General features: G+C 47.4%; 1 protein-coding gene across 1 annotated transcript in view; it reads left to right on the top strand.

Annotated features, from left to right (window-relative positions):
* Positions 1 to 19078, top strand: part of FRAS1 (Fraser extracellular matrix complex subunit 1) — a 103018-nt gene that overhangs the window by 53256 nt on the left and 30684 nt on the right. Inside the window, 11 exon segments of the mRNA XM_064416183.1 lie at positions 324 to 464; positions 1685 to 1828; positions 7206 to 7358; positions 8918 to 9064; positions 11854 to 12000; positions 12640 to 12780; positions 12871 to 13011; positions 13256 to 13399; positions 13739 to 13997; positions 15236 to 15320; positions 17044 to 17358. Of these exon segments, the coding sequence (XP_064272253.1) occupies positions 324 to 464; positions 1685 to 1828; positions 7206 to 7358; positions 8918 to 9064; positions 11854 to 12000; positions 12640 to 12780; positions 12871 to 13011; positions 13256 to 13399; positions 13739 to 13997; positions 15236 to 15320; positions 17044 to 17358 (1817 nt within the window).

Below are 19078 nucleotides of genomic sequence, written 5' to 3'. Positions count from 1 at the left end.
AAACCCTGCCTGGAGTGACTGCAGGGTGACAACAGAAGGTGACTTCAGCAGCTGGTAAGTTTGCAGAACCCCGGAGCTCTTCCAGGGAGGACAGCAGCATCACATGGTGTTGGGCAGCTCAGCTTTGCATTTCAGAATGAACGGTGTGGATGCAAAAAGATATTAAATATGCAGCTGTCTCTGCCTGCTCCTTATCTTCAGGAGCTGTTCTCTACTTTGTACTCCTTCCTACCTCTCACAAGCATATTTTGAGGCAGTAAGGAGTGAAATAAGGCAGAATTAAGGTGGTTTTCTGTGTGTTGTCATTTCTCCCTTCGCTGCAGAGTGCCACTCCTCCTGTGCAGACTGCGTGGGCAATTCTTCCCAGGACTGCACGGCTTGCCCAGCTCCCCAGGTGCTGCTGCAGGGCAGGTGCCTCCCCTCGTGTCCTGAGGGGCTCTTCAGCCACAGGGACCTCTGCTCCCGTGAGTGCACCTGCAATTAGAGATGCTGTCTGGTTTCTTTGAAGCTGCTCAGGTATTTTCAGGGCAGAATAGCATAGTGCAGTTTCAGGGAATGGACTCTCCTCCTTATGTGAGAGGGATGTGCACTTGGAGTCATACATTGCACTCCGTTTTGCTCCTCAGGATTGTTTCCCTGAAGATATTTCATGCTTGATTTCAGGGTGGTGTTCCCAGCTCGTGTGCCGTGGAAAAAACTCTTTAATGGACAACGCTGAAAAATAAAATGCTTTTATTAGGCAAAGCCTCAGATTTAGAGAGAAAAACCTTTTCTAAAGTCCATTGCTCTGTTTATTCGCTTTATTCAGCCAAGGGACAACTCTATAAATAGATTTATTTGGCAGGACATTGTAAAGATTCATCAGTTCTGAGGTGTGCACAGCCATCTTAGAGCTGAGGTAACTGCTGAGTGCTGCTTTACGGCGTTTCAGGCTTATACAAATGTCTCAGAAACAAAATTTCAGTGCCAGGAAAGTACCATCTTGTAAGCTGTGTCCTTTTATTCCTAAAGAGCTTTGAAAGTCATTTTTAAGAATTTTTTGCTGACTGGTAGCTGTAGTATTCTTATGTCCCTCAGATCTGTAGCATGGAAATCTGACATCTGTCATTAAAGCTGGGAGGATGCAAAGGCAGCCCATGAAATATTTTTGAGTGCTCTTAAGCCACTTTCTCTGCCATGTCTTTGTTGAGCTTTTGGCAGACAGAAGTGGCTAATGAGCTGGCAGGGCATTCCTGCTTCAGAGGTTTCAGTTTGGGAGGGTTTGGTGGAAAAACCATTCCCCAGTTTTCCTCTCATGCATATCAAGCTCCACAATGATGTTGACACAGTCCCAAGAGAAGTTTAATTTATCTCCCCTGTGCATCCCACTCTGGTTTTTTATATGCACAAGCATATGCTGGAGGGAGGAATAACAGGGCCTCTCTCTCTTATATTGTGTCTAGATGTATACCTTGATTAATGCAGGGAGCAAATCACATTTCTGAAACTGACAACCCATTCCTCATCTTGTTTATTCCAAATGAGGATGTAAGAGCCTTCCAACCTCGACCCTGCAGTCCTGGTGCCATTAGCCACTTTCTGCCCATGCTTTGTGGGAGTAAATGATGGTGGGAGCTGGTTTTTGGGAAAGGAGGGGAGAGGGTGCACCAGGAGCATAACCAGGAGTGTTGATTCTCTCCTTCAGCCTGTCATCCGTCCTGCAAGACATGCCATGGCCCCTCTGACTGGGAATGCTCAACCTGCCACCCCCATGCCACTCTGGATGGTGGGAGGTGCAGGACAGGCTGCAAGGAGGAGCAGTACCTCAACCTGGTGGGCTACTGTGTGGGTGAGTAAGGGGAGCTGCTGGGGCATGAGCTGTCTGTGCCACTGACCTGCTGCTTCACACTGCCAGGAAAGCTGCTTGGGTCCTGCTCAGAGCTTCAGGAAAAGGAGCTAAGTTGGAATTTGCGATCCAAAGAAGCAGTTCATGGGGCCCTAGAGAAAAGCTGGTACAGCAAGTGTTGCTGTGTGCATTTTTGGGAGGTAATAGGATTTCTGGATGGGGGTTGTGCTTGTGTGGGTGCTCAGTGCCTGCACTTAAGCCCATCATCTGAAACCACTGATTGCATTTATCTGTTTAAAAAGAAAAATCGCTCTTAATCCGTCACACAGACACGTATAAACATATCCCGGGAACTGCTCCAACCATTTCTGAGCTTTATCAAACCTTTCTTTTTTCTTTATCAGAAAAAGCTACGGTGTGTGAGGCTTAATCCAGACTGAACAGTTCCAAATGAGATAAGGAATCCTAAGAAAAGGGAAAAATGCATTAGGAGTAATAAATATATCCATCGAGAGGCTATTGTTCTCAGTTTAATATGATTTCCCTTCACAGAGACTTCTCTTTACTGAACAGCTATGTCCTGGATGTTTTTTAATGAAAGACTTGTTTCTTTGCTCTCCACAGCTTAATTCTATGAACCACTTCTTCATCTCCCTTTTAAACAACAGTGATTGTTTTGTCTGCAGGGACAAAAAGAGCAAGGAAAGAAAGTGTGTGAGGAGTAGGAAAATGTCCTGAAAGTACTGTACAGCTCCTTAGGAATTCAGGTTGAGGAATGAAGACAGAGCCAGATAACTACAGACTGGAAATAATTCAGCATTTCAGTGTAAAGGTGTCTCTCTTCTGTACAATTTCAGGAGATACAATGGTACTTACTAATGTCCTGGCACATCAGAGCTCTGTGCACTTGATTTCTTCCACCTTATTTCCCCCTTAATTTGCATTATGCTTCCTATGAAAGAAGTCCTGTGGAAAAGTGGCCTTCCCCTGTGAATTCTGTTGGGTAAACCGTAGTGCCATTTATCATCACTCAGCACTCTTTCTGAGAAGGGTTTATTCTTTAATTATCCCTTTGTTTGGTGTCGTGGACCAGTTCTCCTGCTCTCAAATCCCAGTGATCATCAGGGAGATGTCCCAGGAGCTGGAAGCAATGTGGAGGGCATTCCTTGTGGCGTGGGAACCCTCATTGTCCACGTATTTCTTTGTCCCACAGAAGCTGTGAGAGCCCTTGCAGAGGAACATAACTGAGGGTTTTTCACCTTGACCAAAAAGTTGTGCTTTGGCCTCGGATCTGCAGTCTGAAGTGTGCTGCTCTTTGTATTAAATTTATCTCTGGTGTTTAAGCAAAGCATGTTTGTGGCCAGTTCTCCTGGAGGTAAAGAGCTCCACGTCCAGGTTGTTAAGTTTCACTCGTTCTTCTCATTCAGCACTGATTGAAATGCTGAATTTGCCCTTGCAAGTTATTAATTATCAGTTAAAGAGCAGCTGTCCCATAAAAGAGCATGTTAAAACTCCTGACACTCTCGTAAGATATGATTTGCATCAGAATCTAACAAAGCTTTTTCCTTCGCCTCCCAAAGCAATATATTTTTACAATTATCTTCCCATTTATCTTTAATTCCCGACCCTGCAGGCAAAATTGTGTTCTGGCTTATAGAGCCTGCTGTGCATCACAGTCACCTGCCATACTTTATGGACCTGGAGGGGGAAATCTTTCACAGAGGCTGGAGAAAAGCAACTGTCACTCCAAACCATTGCCTGGGAATTAATGGTGTTATTGTGCATGTTACCTGAATGAGGATGGGAACATTTGCCTTGTTAAAGGAAAAAAAAAAAGAGGTCTTGTTTTCAGCCGTTAATCAAATAAGTATTTCACATTTAAGCAGAAGAAAGATAAAATGTCCTCAACTTTCAGAAAATCAATGAGTCCCTGAGCTCTGTTTTGGGCATGCAGAATTTGTGCCAATTCTTCCCTGAGAGTGCTCAATTGATTAATTTCATTTTATAGCCCAAATGTGCAGGAATGTGCTCGAGACTTGAGCCATCCCCTGTTGGATCTCTCAGCTTCTGTGGGGTTTGTTTTCCCAGTTCCCAGGTGTCCCTTTCCCTCTTGTCCAGCTCGACTTCATCTTCAGGAAACTTTACAATCAGCACTCTAAAAATCCCAGCCACTGCTGAAAGCCTTGTCCTGCTCATAAACCCCTGCCCTCATTTCTCATTTGAGGTTTTCCTGTTGATCTGGAAGCTTCCCTGTGGAACTTTTCCTAACTGCGTGGAAGGGCAGTCAGACACATGCAGAGGGACTGGTGTGGAAGAAAGCTGTGAACACCAACTGATAGAGAATCCCTCGTAGTCTGGTCTTTAATCCAGCTGCAAGGGAACGCTCCCTGTGTTCTTCAGGCCCTTGCTTCCTTAGCCTGTGTGCAGTTGGGGAAATGTTCAAAGCTAAACCAGAAGAGCTCGCTCAGAAGGGGGCCTGTAACAAGCTTTGCTGCCTTGCTCTTAAAATTCCAGAAGGGACACTCTGACAACAAGAAATATCCTCAGTTCCTTGTAAAATTAATGAGCTGTTGCTGCCCATTTAGAGACACACTGATATCATCACAGAGAGCTGGAGCAAGAGGGGCTTAGCTCCACTCCCTCACTGGTGTGCAGCCTCCTACAGAGCCAGCAGCTGAGCTGCCAGAGGAGGGAAAACCCTTTTTTCCCTGCTTTGGTCTGGGCTCCTTGGTGCCAGGGACCTTCCAGCTGGATCTCCCACCTCACCCTGCCTGGGGAAGCTCTCACAGAGCAGGCAGATCCTGCAAACGTGGTTGCACTTCACCAGGAATTCGCTTGGCTTGTTTCAGTGACAGATTCCCTCTCAGGTCTTGGAAAAGAGAGACGAGAAAAACATTCCACCAAACCAAAGCAAGCCACAAATCCTGGTCAGTGTTGCATGTCCTTTTAAACCAACCACACTGACTTGCTTTCTGGAATTCCTGTAAGACCAGAGACTTTTCCCCCACTGAGGTGCCTATAAAGTGTGTGGTGTTTTCAGTGCTGATTTGAAGTCATGCTCTGTTGTAAGCCTCAGAGCATTAGAACATTAGAACCTTAGAGCACAACACAAAACTTGCATCAGGAAATCCTTTCCTGGAGAGCCCCTAGGAGGGGTGATGTGTTTGAAGAATATATGCTTAGCAAGTGGTGGAGCTGAGAGGCAGAGATGCCACTGGTTTCCTTTGTGGGCATTCACAAACACTTCAAAGATGTTTTTTTCTCCCCAGCAGCCTCTTTTGTCTTAGAACAACCTGTAACAGATCATTTCCATATAGGAAGGGCACTGTTTTCTTGCTTTATTTGCTAAGAGAAAGCTAAAGAGGGTGTGGAAGTCAAGTAACTCTGGAAATCCATGCAAGTATTTCCATTCTACATTGCAATGGAAGCAGCTTTATAGGAAGATCAGTGATAGGGAAGGTGATGGGGGTTATTTTTGCATAGAGGTGAGGAAGGCTCCAGAATACCCAAATCCCAGAGGCCGTGCCCACTGGCTGAGCTGCAGGCAGAAGGCAGAAACAGGAAACAAGTAGGGTTGGGGGATGTGACTGAGCAGCACAAGGAAAACATCCCCCTTCTGTTAGTCCTGGCTTCAAAGGGAGCCTGCTGTGAAAAAGTGAAATCATCTCTCCCTAAACAAAGCCCTTCAGTTCTTCCCTCGCTCTCTCACTCTCTCCCCAATGTCCCTGAAATTCACCATGAGCGGCAGCCCTGGGTTTTTTGTTGGTGTTGTGTGTGCTTTGATCTCCAGGCTTGCAAAGGAACAAGAGAGTGATGGGGCTGATTCATCCTAAAACAGTAACTGAGAAAACTCTTGCCACTTGCAGGAGTGAAAATAGAGGCTTGTGAAGGGAAAACTCTGCTGCAGCAGCACTGAGTTTTGTAGATACTTGGATTTTTAAATGTTAGTTTGGGAGAATCTAGGTTTTTGCTGCAGATACTGACTGTGTGGATACCCTACATTTTCTCAGCCTCATTTTTATGCTCTGTGTGTGAAACATTTCGAGCAGATTTGTTACTCATTGTACCCTGACAAAGCTCTTTATTAGAGACCAGTGGCTCCAGCAAGAGATTCAACTGGAGGAGTATTATTTTAGCAGAAAGGAAAGTCAACATATTACCAGGTAAACATGGAAATACAAAAAACTAATTGGATTTATGTTAATTTTATTGGTTATAAATGCATAAATCTTGCCACCCCACCTCCAGCACATACAAATCACAGGTGCTCCAAGGCTGAGAGCGCAGGGCAGAAACTCCATGGGTTCTACACCCTGCAAAATCAGGATCTGAAGGAGGCAGCTCTGTAAGAACCTTGGAGCCCTGCCTGCAGTCAGGACTGGATCAGTTTCTGAGCTGCTTCTGGGCTTTTGCAGCAGTGTGGGGTGAGAATCACCTGTGTGTGACATGCAGGGGACATCAGCTGGGGCCAGGCTCCTGCAGCTAGGGATGCAGAATTCCTGCAGGCTCCCATGTGAGCCTGTGCTCAGCTTGTAAATCTAGATTGCCTGACAGCCTGTAGTAGTGCTGTCACAGGAGACAAAAGGCAGAAAGGTGAACCTGCAGCAGAAATCTGACAAGAGGCCAGGCACTCAAATCAAGCCTCATTGTTACATATCTTTCAAGACAGTCGTCATTTCCTTTATAATTTTCTCGATTACCATAATGAGGATTAATTTGGCTTCCAGGTTGCCTTACACTGCACCTTTGTGCACACAAAAGCCTTGTTGTCAAACCTTGTGAAGCACCTAAGTTCAGGCAGAGGTCAGGAGACGCAAGCTTCCGTCCTGCTGGGGAGAAATGGAAAAAGGAAAAGGTTTTGAGGCACTCTGATGCCGCTCTTGGCCTGGCTTTGAGGGCTGGGGTGGCTGTTTCATGGCATGGATGTCTCATTTGTGCGGAAAACGTGAGCAGCAGGGACTACAGGAGAAGGTCATGCGGCTGTACAGGTCCTGCTCCTCGTTTTGCCATGGAGGGAGCAGAGGGAGGCGAGTGCCTGAGGCCTCCAGCAGAGCTGAAGAGGAACCTGTAGGCAGAGGCACTCGAAATCAGAGAAAGGTCTCGGGAAGCAAAGGGCTTTGAGCTGGCCTTGTGCAAAGCTCTCCCAAGCCCACTTAAGGACGGAAAGAGGATGCTTCAATGGGGCAGAAGGGATGCAGAGGGAAAGTGAAAAAGTTGTGGTGCTCAGGAAGAGCACACGATGAGGAGGAGGCAAGAGAAAGGATGTGGGAGTTTCGGGTAGCGGGATTTGCTCTCCAAGTTCCATCCCTACTGCCCTCCTGCAGTTCTCAGCTAAGCTCTGTGCTGTCCCTGTGTGCTCAGTGTCCCTTGTTCCCTCCAGAGTGCCACCCCCTGTGCCAGCAGTGCGTGGCTGACCTGCGGGACGGCGGCAGCGTGTGCCTGAAGTGCCAGCACGGGCGGCACCTGCTGCTGGGGGATCGCTGCCTGCCCGACTGCCCCCCGGGACACTACGCCGAGCAAGGAGCCTGCAAACGTGAGTGCCTCCTGCACACACCCCCGGGGGCTGCAGGGAGCTGCCTGCACCCTTGGCAGGAGTTCCACCAAGTGGTTCCTGCCCAGCAGAGGAGCTTTGTCCAGCTGGCAGGACACTGCGCTGGAGCAGTTTTGTTTTCATGCTGTAGGAGTTTCTCGGGATGTTTTGCAGCCTGAGATGGAACATCACCCTAACAGGTCTGTTACTGAGGCTTGTCTTGCTGCAGTAGTGGCCCAGAAGGTGATGGCTTGCAGCAGCTCCCAAAACAGAAAGCCAATTCCATTCAGCTTTTTAGGCTGGTGCAATGGATGCAGCACCCAGGCCACATTTCATTTTCTAACGTGGTCCTGTTGTTGATGTGGTTTCATATTCCAGTCATTGCCTGAGCTGCTTTCTACTCCCTGGGCTCTTAGAAGGAAGCGGGTTCCTTTTCTTGTTCTGCGCTTGACAGAGACCTGGTAAAGCTCAAAGCTGAGCAAAGGGTATTGCACTTTAGTTTGAGAGAAAGGAACCAAGACCAGAAATTCAGCACAGTGGAGATGCTCCTTTTGCAGGAAGTGGCATTTCCTAATCTAGGTGAAGGTGGATAATATTTCAAAGCTTCTCTCCAGCATTCTGGGAGCTGTGTGTTTATTTACCTGTTTTTGACAAATGAGATCTCAGAGCTATGAAACATACTCTGTGTCACTTGATTGGAAAGCCCCTGAGAGAGAGAGAGAGAGAGAGCCTAGGGATAACATTTCTTCCCTTTTGTTTAAAGGTTTGATTTAAATGGAGTTGTGCATTTTTCAGACTGTGTCAAAGCCTGTGGGACATTTTGTTCTGCCTTTTAAGATCCCCAGCACAGCTCCATGTGGTTGCTTCTGATCCCTTTGCCCACTCTCATGATTAATTTTACACCTATCATGATAGGTGTAATGATGGCATCAATCTTTAAATAAAGGCCTGTCAAGAAGTAAAACAGACTAATCATTTTGTATGTAACCTCTCTGGAGAAAGTAATAGGGTACATTGGCCTCATCCACTGTGATATTTTAAATCCCTTTGGTCAGACTAAGAAATGAGCCTGGAAAGTCGTGAGGGAAATGTGGAGAGGGTGCATGGGGGTAGTCTGGTCTCCATCAGTGCAATTCCTGTTGAAGGGATAGATGTGAATCTTCAGCAAAGTGTGGAGCTGTCAGAAAAGCACTAGATGTTTCCTGCACAGACAAAGAGGATCTGAAAAAAAGCTGAAGCTAGCTGTGAGAAAGCATGAGGGGGAGGTATGTGCTAGCCCTTTTCTCCATCTTCTCTGTTAGACAGGTCCTGGCCATATCCTGCAAGGGTTTTTCTTAAGAAGGGATGGTTGAAGAGAAGAGGGTAAAAAGAGAAAGAAAGGAGAGGATCCTTTCTTGGGTGGGAGGCACTGTGCACCTCTGAGGGCTCAGACTTGGCAGGAACTTGTGGTGCTCACCATCCCTGCTCCCGGTCTCCGAGAGTGTTTCTGCTGAAGCCTGTGACACTTGCCCAGAGACCTGTTTTTCCTTGAGCAGAAGCCCTGTTTTTTGCTGTCCCCGCAGGGTGCCACCCTTCCTGTAAGAGCTGCACTGGCGAGGGTCCCTTGTCCTGCTCGTCCTGCAGCGCCGGCCTGGTTCTGTCGCACACGGGCGCGTGCGCTCCGCTCTGCTCCCTGGGCTACTACAGCGACCACAGCCACACCTGCAGACGTGAGTGCCTCTCCCCCAGCCCTCTCTCCTTTCCACAGTGCCTTTTCCAGCCTGTCTTTTCTTGCTCCTTTGCTCACTGTGGCTGTTGCCTGGAAAAGAGAGGTTTCAGGCGCCTGAAAACGTGATGTGAGTTGACAGAGGTGATGAGCTGCCTCAGGAGCAGAGCCTGCAGCAGTGTTGAAATTTCTAAACAGTTGCAGTTTTGTTATTGACCTTAAAAGACAAGAGGCTTTGTGTCCTGCTGTAAAAATCTGCAGGAGCATTTGTGTAGGTTTCCCTGTGATGAAAACTTGGCAAGTTGAGACCAGTTTTAATCAGTCCTTACTAAGGCAAACCCCCTCCCCTGCACTACTTGCCAGTACATGCCATGGGAGCTGCACTGTAGCATTTATGCCCATTTCAACTCATGTGAAACCCCAGGAGAAACGAGGTACAGCTTGGTAGACACAGACCTGAGCTGATCCTCATGATCTGGTGGAATTGGTCTGGTATTAGTTATGTTTTATCCTGCTATCCTTTGTGAATCTCTCAGGGCCTCTCTTTTCCTTTATTATTTTGTGTTCACACTGGCCCTAGCTTATTCCTCTCAAAAATTATTTGGCTCAATGTTCCAAAATGGTATGGCCCAAAGATACAGAAAACTGGGAAAAGCCCTGCTTAAATTGTCCCGCTATAATACACACACCTAAAAATGAGTGAATGCTGAAGTGGTTTGGTCACTGTGAACCTGAACACTCAGGTTAGTGAAGTCCTGCATCACCCTGATTTAAGTTCTCCCAATTTATGATAAAATAACTCTGTTGCACTGAGTCCAGGTATCAGTGTCATCCTACCTAGACCAAATTTTGTCACTGATGAGGTCCTATAGGAGGAAACTGAAGTGGTTATCAGCTTTACCTGCCTTTTGTGGAAATAGATGGTTCTCCTGAAACTATTATTTTCATGTGATCAGCAGAAATGGAGACACCTTACATAAGTTCAAGGAAATAGCTGGAAGTACTTGTACCATTCTTCTGTTGTGGGAAAAAAAAAGGTATTCAATAATAATAATTTAAAAGAAAGGAAAGTAATAAAAATAGGAATTAAAAAACAAGTTCTGGCTGGTTTTCTACAAGCTCAATAAAATGCTCAGTTTTCTCCTGCAGTAGGGACTCTCTTCTTGCTTGCTGCACCAGAATATCTCCCTTCCTAATTAACATGCCCCTTTCTAATGAAAGCTTTCCTGTTGATAGCTCCTGCCTCAGGAAATCAAGGTAGACTGGGAATGTTCCTGAGGCCTGCACCTTTCCTGAATTTGGTTCAGGGGCTCAACTGCAAATAGATTTTTTTTTTTTTTTTTTGCCAGCCAATTCAGCTGCTCTAATCTCCTTATTGCAAATGGCTTTTTAAGAAGTGTTTGTAATCCTTGGAGCAGGGGGCTCAAGGCCAAGTGTGTTGGATTTTTGTCATTCCAAGTGTCACTTGTGCCTTTTCAAGTGCTGCTGATAAGCCAGGGAGATACAAATTGTCCCAGGCTGCTGGGAAACTGCCACTTGGAGGGAATGAAGATTGTTTAATCGGAGGTTGGCTGCCAGGCTGAGAAAATCTGGTCCTTCTTCAACATTTATTTTAGTCTCTTTGCACTTTTGAGGAACTCGGGGTTGGAATGAGGTTCAGAGAGATGCTGAGTGCACGTATGGGCCCTGGGAGATATTTTTGAACTCAATGACATCCTGGCCCAGGAACAGTGAGAAGCTTAATGAGTCCTTCATGGGCTTAAAAATGCAGATATGGGGTCGTGCTGATAAAACAAGCAGACAGGCTTGCTTCCAGATACAGTTTTTGCTTACTCTTCTGGCATGCCTCCATGGGTAGCCAGATTTCCATGGATTTAGACCTCATGTAGAATGTTTTACTGTATTTTTGATAGTTGGTTCTTTGGAGCACTTGAAAAATGTAATTTTTTCATGTAGCGTTCTTAAGTGAAGAAAAATCGGAGTGGCACCAGAGCACCTAAAAGCAGCTGCTTGATTCTTTAGGTAAACATTTTGCTAGAAATCATTTGTACATCAATAAAATGAGGAACTTCTGTGACATTTTCTAGAGTAGCTAAAACAAGAAACTGCTTTGAAAAACACTGTGTTCTTGCTTCAGGGAGAGCAACGTGGGTATTTTCACATTTACTTTGGAGCTTTTTTGGTTCTAAAACTGTGTTTTGAATGAACATGTCAGTATTTATCACCCAAACTGTTAGTACAGCCTCCTGCGAAGTTTAGTTCCTGGACATCAAAGAGGTGAGTTGAAATATTCTGAACCTCTGGACTTTGATCCTAGATTCAGTAAATCCTTGAATTATTTTTTTTCCTGGCTTCTTTATTGCTCCCTGCAGCTCCAGAATTTCACACTGTGCTCAGATAAAAAGGTGGAGAGTTAAGTGAAATTAAATGGGCCTTTGGTCCCACCAAGGATTGCAGCAGTCCACTCTGCTCTCCAAATTTGTGTGTTTCCAGGTAAAGAGTTGCATGAAATGCAGGTTACACAGGGGAATTTTTAAAAAACAGAGACAGGGAAAGCTCTTATGTGGGGATTTGGATTCAGGGTCAATGTTTTACCCTGACCTGTCCAGAGGAAAGTAAGAAGCAGCGTGAGGGGACATTCCAGCCTGTTCCAAACGGAATGAGGCTCTTTGCACTTTGGAGAATGTGAAAAGGAACAAAACAAGCAAGAACGCTGGAGTCTGCACAGAGGAGCAGCAAGGCTGCAGGGTAAGAGCATCAGGAACGAGCCTGGTTTTCCTTGTGTTCCCACAGCTTGCAGCAGCCAGTGCCGGAGCTGCGACTCGGCGGCCGGCTGCACGTCGTGCAGAGATGCAGCCAAGGTCCTGCTCTTTGGGGAGTGCCAGTACGAGAGCTGTGCTCAGCAGTATTACCTGGATTTTTCCACCAACACTTGCAGAGGTGAAAAATGCCTTGCTGGTTTCAAGGGGAAAAAAAAAAAAAAGGAAGGAGAAAAAGGAATAAATGCGAGTGCCTTGGCTAAGAATCCGTTAGATGGCAGCGGGAGCTGTGCAGGTGGCCCGCTTTAAAAAGGGTGTAGGAAGGGGAAAATTGTTCAGTGACAGGTTGCTTGCAAGGTTTCTGCAGGTTTTTTTGGTTTTTAGGCGGCCTGCTGTCACATACTTGAGCCTTTCAGTGGAACAAGATGATTGCAAATCGCTCTCTTGTAAATGATTTTGTAACTGAGCCAGCAAAGTTTTCAGGGGTCAGGTCCAGCAATTCATTTAGTCACGGGTCAGCTGATAGCGAGTGAGCTTGCCAGGCTAAGTCTCCTTCCTGGGGCTTATCTGGCCTCCTGTACTTACCTGTCTCTCTCTCTGTCTTACTAAATCCTGCATCCCTGGATGGCTGCAGAAACAGCAGTTTGGAGTGATTTAAAAGACACGTGACTTGAAAGATTTCCAGAACTCCCCAGCAGAATGTTCCATGGTGGAAATAAGTGATGCTTTCCCACAGCTTGTAGACCCCAAGTGCTAAGCCCTTGTGCAGGGTGAGCACCCCAGAAAGGGCTGCCCTGAACTGATTTTTGTTTTCTTCCAGAGTGTGACTGGAGCTGTAATGCCTGCAAAGGTCCCCAGAGGACTGACTGCCTGCAGTGCATGGAAGGCCACGTTCTCCACGAAGGAGCTTGTGTGGAAGAGTGCCCTCCAGCTTTCTACCGGGAATCAGACACGTGCCAGAGTGAGTTTTTGTGGAGCATTCCCTCCAGCGCGTTTCCCTGCTTGTCTCCCGAGAGCTGCCAGGCTGAGCTCTTTGCCTGTGTCTCTCCAGGGTGTGATCAGCCCTGCCTTCGGTGCCACCAAGCAGGCAAGTGCAGCCTTTGCCCGGCCCCGTTCTTCCTCCTGGGCAGTGCTTGTGTTCCCAAATGTGGGCACGGATACCACGCGGACGAGGCACGGCGCGAGTGCGCAGGTGAGCACGGCGAGCTTGGTGCAGGCATGGTGGGCAAATGAGGAAGGAACTGCTTGCCAACTTTCATCATAACTCTTTGCCCACTGTCTTGACTCTTTTTGTCGGGTAGGTAAGACACACACAGTGGTGTTTTCTGCTCTGAGCCTGGGGACAGCTCTGTGTCCCAGTGGCTGCGCTGGTTTTGCAGTTTTGAGGCTTGAGACTGGTTTTGTCTCAGTGGGGTTGTGCTTTCCATCCCGTGCAGCTTGTCCTCCTGGATGCCTGGAGTGTGACAGTGGCAGCCTGTGCCACCTCTGTGACAGCAGCACGTTTCTGAAGAATAAGATCTGTGTTTCTGCCTGTGGTCAGGGTTTCTATGGCAATCCATGGACCAGAGAGTGTGAAGAAGGTGAGTGTCTCTCAAGGGACAGCACCATTTATCTTCAGTGTAAAGCCAGGGACAAAATATCTCGGGGGAAATCCCTTTCTGAATCAAGTTGAGTGGTTACTTAGCCATTCTTTATTGTAAATGAAGATTTACTAGTCTGTCTGCAGCTGGCTTTCAGTTCCGCGATGGGGAAATCAAGGCAGGAAGTGATTTGCCCAAGTCGTGGTGGGGATTGGGATGGATTGCAGTTCACCTGGGTCAGGAATGAACAGGGCACCCAAAAAATAGTGCTGACAGGCATGATGCCAGCACAGCCCGTGGTGATTCCTGCAGTAACACTTCTCCCTCCTTTCCCTTCAGCCAGCAGGCATCCCCGTGTGAGCAGCACCCTCGCGGTGGGCATTGGCGCGGTGCAGCCCCTGGAGCCGGCCCTGCTGGGCTGTGAGCCGGCGGGCTCCTCGGGGCAGCCGCTGTTCCAAGTGGCCAGCGTTCCCTCCACGGGCCGCCTGGTGATGCTGCAGGACGGGCGGGAGGTGCCGCTGGGCCGCGGCCAGCGCTTCAGCTGCCGCGACGTGCGGGACAGGAGGGTCCGCTTGGTGCACGGCACGGAGGAGCCCAGGTGACTCGGGGGAAGCTGCTTTCCTGAGCTCTTGCCTCATAAAATAATTGTTGTATCTTGAGAATGGGTGTTTCCTTTTCCCTTGGAAGCATTCCTGCAGGGAGGCACGCTTCCCACTGCTGCTAAATCGACTTCCAGCATACTTACACTGTACTGTAGTGTAACTGGTGCTGCAAAACTTCTCAGTTCATGGTAAAAGAGGTCACTGTGACCCAACTCCCAAACCTTCTGTGCTTTTGGGGTGCAGGAATCTGTCCTGTCTTCAGGACACTCAGCTGAGAGTGGAACCAAGCGTATTAGTCTGATTGTTACCACAGTTCCTTGACATTGTTAGGAAGATGCTCGAGTGATGTCACTGCTGTGCTCTCTGGCATAGTTTGCCTTCAGCCATTCCTTGTTTCCCTCCAGTGTGAGCTCTGCTAGTACCCTGCAATAATTAGTGGTGATTAGTAGCTGGCAAAGCTCACGCTGCAAAGGATGTTGCAGGGAAGCAGATTTTTCCTGCAGCCAGGCAATAAGCCAGCCACCCTGCCGAATCTCACACTCGATTTGCATCGCCAGAAAGCCTTGGCACCAGAGTGACGTGGGTGGAACTGTTCTAAATTTCTGACTCTATAAATCAGGGAGGTCTTCCCCCTAAAAAAGATCTGAAGAAGACTTTCAGGGTGTCCTCATGCCAAGGGTTAGCTGATGTTCACCAGACTTTAGGCATATGTTCCTGTATCCTGCTTTTTTTTTTTTTTAAGTCTACCTGGTAGTCACCATGAAAGCATTTTGTCTTGAGAAACAAAGCTGCTTTATTACTAAATATTACTCTATTTATTATTTATACTGATACTTTAAACTTCAAGGTGTTTGGGTGGCATCACTGAAAAGTAAATGGGAAGGGAGATTACTGGCAAGTCCTGAAGGCAGAGAAGTGAGGTTTTTCTTTAGCAGCGAGTGGCTGGCATTTAGAATTGGCACTTTATCTTGGGGATGCCATCCAGTGTTCCTCAAAGGGAGATGAGGGTATATTATCACACAGCTAAAGGTGCTTTATTGCCTGTTGTGACTGTTGTGAATCTTCAGGAAAAAATACTATAAAAACGTAATTGAAGAAAACTTGAGCTAAAGCTTCTGTCACTGAGCCAGTCATTTTTGCTGAATATATAATGTGCTTATCATTACTGAGTCCTGGAAGAGTACTTCTTTAATTTATATTATCCTGTATTTTGGCTTGCTGGGAACCTGTTTAGGAAAGGACAGTTTTCCTTGAAGGTCAGTGACCAACAGTCATTCTCCCACCTTGAGGTGATCAACATTCAAGCCTTCTCAACGCAGGTAACAAAGCCTGGAAACAACCCCAAATTTGGTACCATTTGAACCCCTGGATTCTTGCAGGGATAACAAAGGAGCTGGGAAGAACTTGAGCGGGGGTTCAGATCAGGCAAATTGGGCTCAACTCTCCCTTAGGGGCCAGCAGCCAAGAGTCACGTGGAGGAAAGGGACTTGAATTGGGAATGGGAAATTGACTGGAGAGGTTGGCCTGTGTCATTTTGCTTGTGCAGGGAGTGGCAGCTGTGCAATCATAGAGCAATTATCAGCAAGGTCTGAGGAATTCCTGCTGCCCCAGTTATCCTTTGGATCTGCTGATGCTCCAGTTCAGCCTCTTGCTGCAGGCCAGTTGGGCCAGGATTGATCCCAGTGGCAGGAGAGCTTTGACACTCAGGTTCAATGCTCTGCTCTGGGACAGCTGGGAATTAAATCAGCATGAGCTGTTTAAAGTGTGTCTCTTAAACTTCTCACCACTTGTGGGCAAGGTGATGGCACTGCCAAGTGTGTGTGTCCCCTGTATTATTGTTATTTAAAGTTGGTGGCACAATATATGGGTCTCACCCCGGGGAGGGTACAGGCACCTGAACGGGTTCCAGGTTTCCAGGGAGGCTTTGCAGCTTGCACTGAGCTTTTTTCCAGTGTGGAAAGCTCAAGCAGGAGTTGTGACTACTTGGCATATCCTTACAAACATAGACCCTGAAGTGCAAAAGAGAATCTGCTGCTCTTAAGGCCCATTGACATCCTCAGAGGGGCACCAAATGACTTGACATTTCTAGTGCTGGCTTCTTCCTGCCTACAAGCCTGGCTCAGCCTCCACCCTCACCATGGCTAATTTATATTCCATAGCAGTCATTCCCATAACTTCTGGAAATTAGAAGTGCTCTAGTTTGTCCTTTAGAATAAGACAAACTGTGGGTTTTGATCCTGCCGTGTGTATATTGATTCTGGCTGGTGCGGAGATCTTGGCTCAGCCTAATCTCTTGTTTGCCTCAGTAGGACGTTCACCTAAGCAAGAGCTGCAGTCACTGCCCCAGAATACTTAAGTGAGGTTTAATGATAGGAATTCTGGCTGTTGATCCCTAATAACCCTGGGAAATGGTGCACAGGTGAGGTGGCTCCCTGATGGATGTTCCCAGGGCTTTGACTTTGTCTCTGTGGGAACGCCTCCCTCCCGAGGCAGTGCATTACCCATGGCAAATGATGTTTATTGGGATCGATAGACACTGCAGATTGAAACTTCTCGTGATGACAAAGAACTGGAGAACTAATTGAAACCAGCAGAAATATGGCCTCTAGCAGATTTTTGGTGTAAGTTGAGTAAGGCTGTGGGGATTGTTGGAAATGAAATAAATACTGGTGATGAAGACACCCAGTTTTGCTGTCATCTCAAAAGGCTCATGAGGATCAGCTACAGTCAGATGCTTGCTATATAAATGTCCCAAGTTTTTGCATTTCCTAAGCCAAATGTGGCATGAGAATCTTCTTTTAATGGGACTAATTCAGTTTAAATGCTCAATATTATTAGATCTGCCCATGGGGGGAAAAGGTGTGGAGAGCAATTTTCTCCAGCAATTCTCTGCTGCTAAGAAATAGGATATTTCCAGGGATGAAGTGAGCTGATGTCCTCATCCCCAAACTTTTAATTCCAGCCTTTGATCATGGTCCGGTCTCCTGGGATCGTGTCAGCAGACAGGTCAGCAGACACCTCAGAGCCGCTTTTGTGTTCCAGGCGCCGTACGTGTTCAGGAACGAGCCCCTCCTCGTTGGCAGGGGGGAAACCGCGACGGTATCGGAGCTGGTGCTCGGCGTGGGGGACAGTGACAACCCCCAGGATGTGGTGCTGATGGTGTTGGAGCCCCCACGCCACGGGAGGCTGCTGGGGGCCCCTGGGGACCCTGCCACCTTCCGCCTGGGTGACCTGGCGGGCGGGCGGGTGCGCTACGCCCACGACGGCTCCGACAGCCGGCAGGACGCGGCTCTGCTGCAAGTGAGCGACGGGTACCACTTCCAGAACATCCTGCTCCACATCAGGATTGCTCCCGAGGTACGTGCTGGCACACAGAGCCTGGCAGGCACGCTGAGAGTGCCACGCTGTCCCTGAGGTGTCACTAATCCTGAGTAACCAGTAGTGGATTGATTGGATTTTGGAGGTCGCCAGAACTTTTGGTTGGCGACAGCTCCGCTTGTGCAGCTTTGATGATTCAAGTCCATAGTTACTTGATAAAAGGTAATAAACTGCAATAAAGCAGAAGGAGAAAAAGCTGAGGATATCTTCATTCCGTACTAATGTGAAAGAGTAGCAAGAAGTAGAGCTGTCATTAGAGAAGGTCATGGTTTGCAATCTTTTATGCAGAGATCTGACACAGTGTCTTGGAGTCCCACCCCTTGGGAAGGAGCTAGGAGGAGATGACATTGCTCCTCTCTGGCCCTCTCTGCTGTGTGAGATGTCTTTCACAGCAGCTTGGGCAGAACAATTTAAGAGAGCTTGGCGAGCATTCCATGTGGCCGTGGAGCTCTGCACAAGGAGGCCCTGATCCCATTTGAACCCTGCAGGTTCCCCTAAAGCTATGGCAGTAATTAATGTTAATTAGTGCTGTGACTCACACAGCAGTCTGGGGATGAAAAAGGAATTGCTTTCAAGGCTGGTGCTGGTGTTAGACTCCTGGAATAAGTGGAGCCCTGCATGTGGTTTTTCACCCAGACCGCTTCCGTGGCCCTAAGGAGCCTGAACAGGATCACAAGGGCTGTGGAAGTGCTTGGACACCACTCTGTGTTCTTTGTAACACCTTTTTTTCCCCACTGCTGATTAAGCAGGTTCTTGTAAATGCCAGTGAGGGTGAATTTGCTGAGAGTGTTTTCTTTTATTATCCTATTTTGTGCTCCCTTGTCTCTCCTTATCGTTCCGCATTTCTCTGTGCAGCACTTGGCTGCGGAGGAGAATGAAGGTGGTGACAGAGGTGAGAGCAGGGCAGCTTTTAGAGCTTTTTCCAGTCCCTTTGGTTGCCAGTGGCTGCTTTTCCCATCCAGACCCTTTGCTGGAACTGTTGCAGTCTGAACAGGGACGTGGAAGCTTTTATTTTCTGAGAGGCCAGGGGGAACACAGACAAAAAAGGCAAAAGATGTTTATTTTAGGGATACCCTAGACCTCTAGAGATCCAGCAAAGAGAGGCCTCCAAGGCATTTGCAAGGCAGCTGACCTTGCCCTGCCTGGGAGCAGGTAGATGAAAACACTTTTACATGTTAAAAATATTTTTAAAATAGATTAGCAAGCAAAAAGAGCTGTCTCATGAGTCTGTTCTTATTAACAAGCAGCCTCAAAGCCATGTGGGAATGGTATCACAACGTGATGGATGGCTTTAATGTGGCCAGTGAAGGAACATTCAGTCATTTAGTGATGTAAGAGGTGAAGGTTTCCATGTTTATAATGAACCCACAGTGTAAGTGGAGTACAGATTAGGTGGGTGCACAGCAGACATGCCAAAAAAGAGGTCGGAAATCATCCTGTAACGTGGTTCCTTTTCACAAACATCTTTGGAGCTCTCTCTCCTGTCTCTGTGGCAGATCCAGAAGAAGACAGTGGTGAGTCATTTCAGTTTGGGGGCTGGTTATGTGGAGCAGCAGATGAGGAGGGAGGTGATCCCTTAGATGGAGCAGTCAGGATTTTGACTGATCACACAGTTCAATGTGAACTGCACCCACAGCCAGTTTCAAGGTGAATGTGCAGAAATCCAGAAAAGAAGTCACATTTACAGCAGCTGGGTTAT

Source organism: Passer domesticus, chromosome 4 (genome assembly GCF_036417665.1).
Source record: "Passer domesticus isolate bPasDom1 chromosome 4, bPasDom1.hap1, whole genome shotgun sequence".
Classification (NCBI taxonomy): domain Eukaryota; kingdom Metazoa; phylum Chordata; class Aves; order Passeriformes; family Passeridae; genus Passer; species Passer domesticus.
This window is presented reverse-complemented; position numbering and strand designations above follow the sequence as displayed.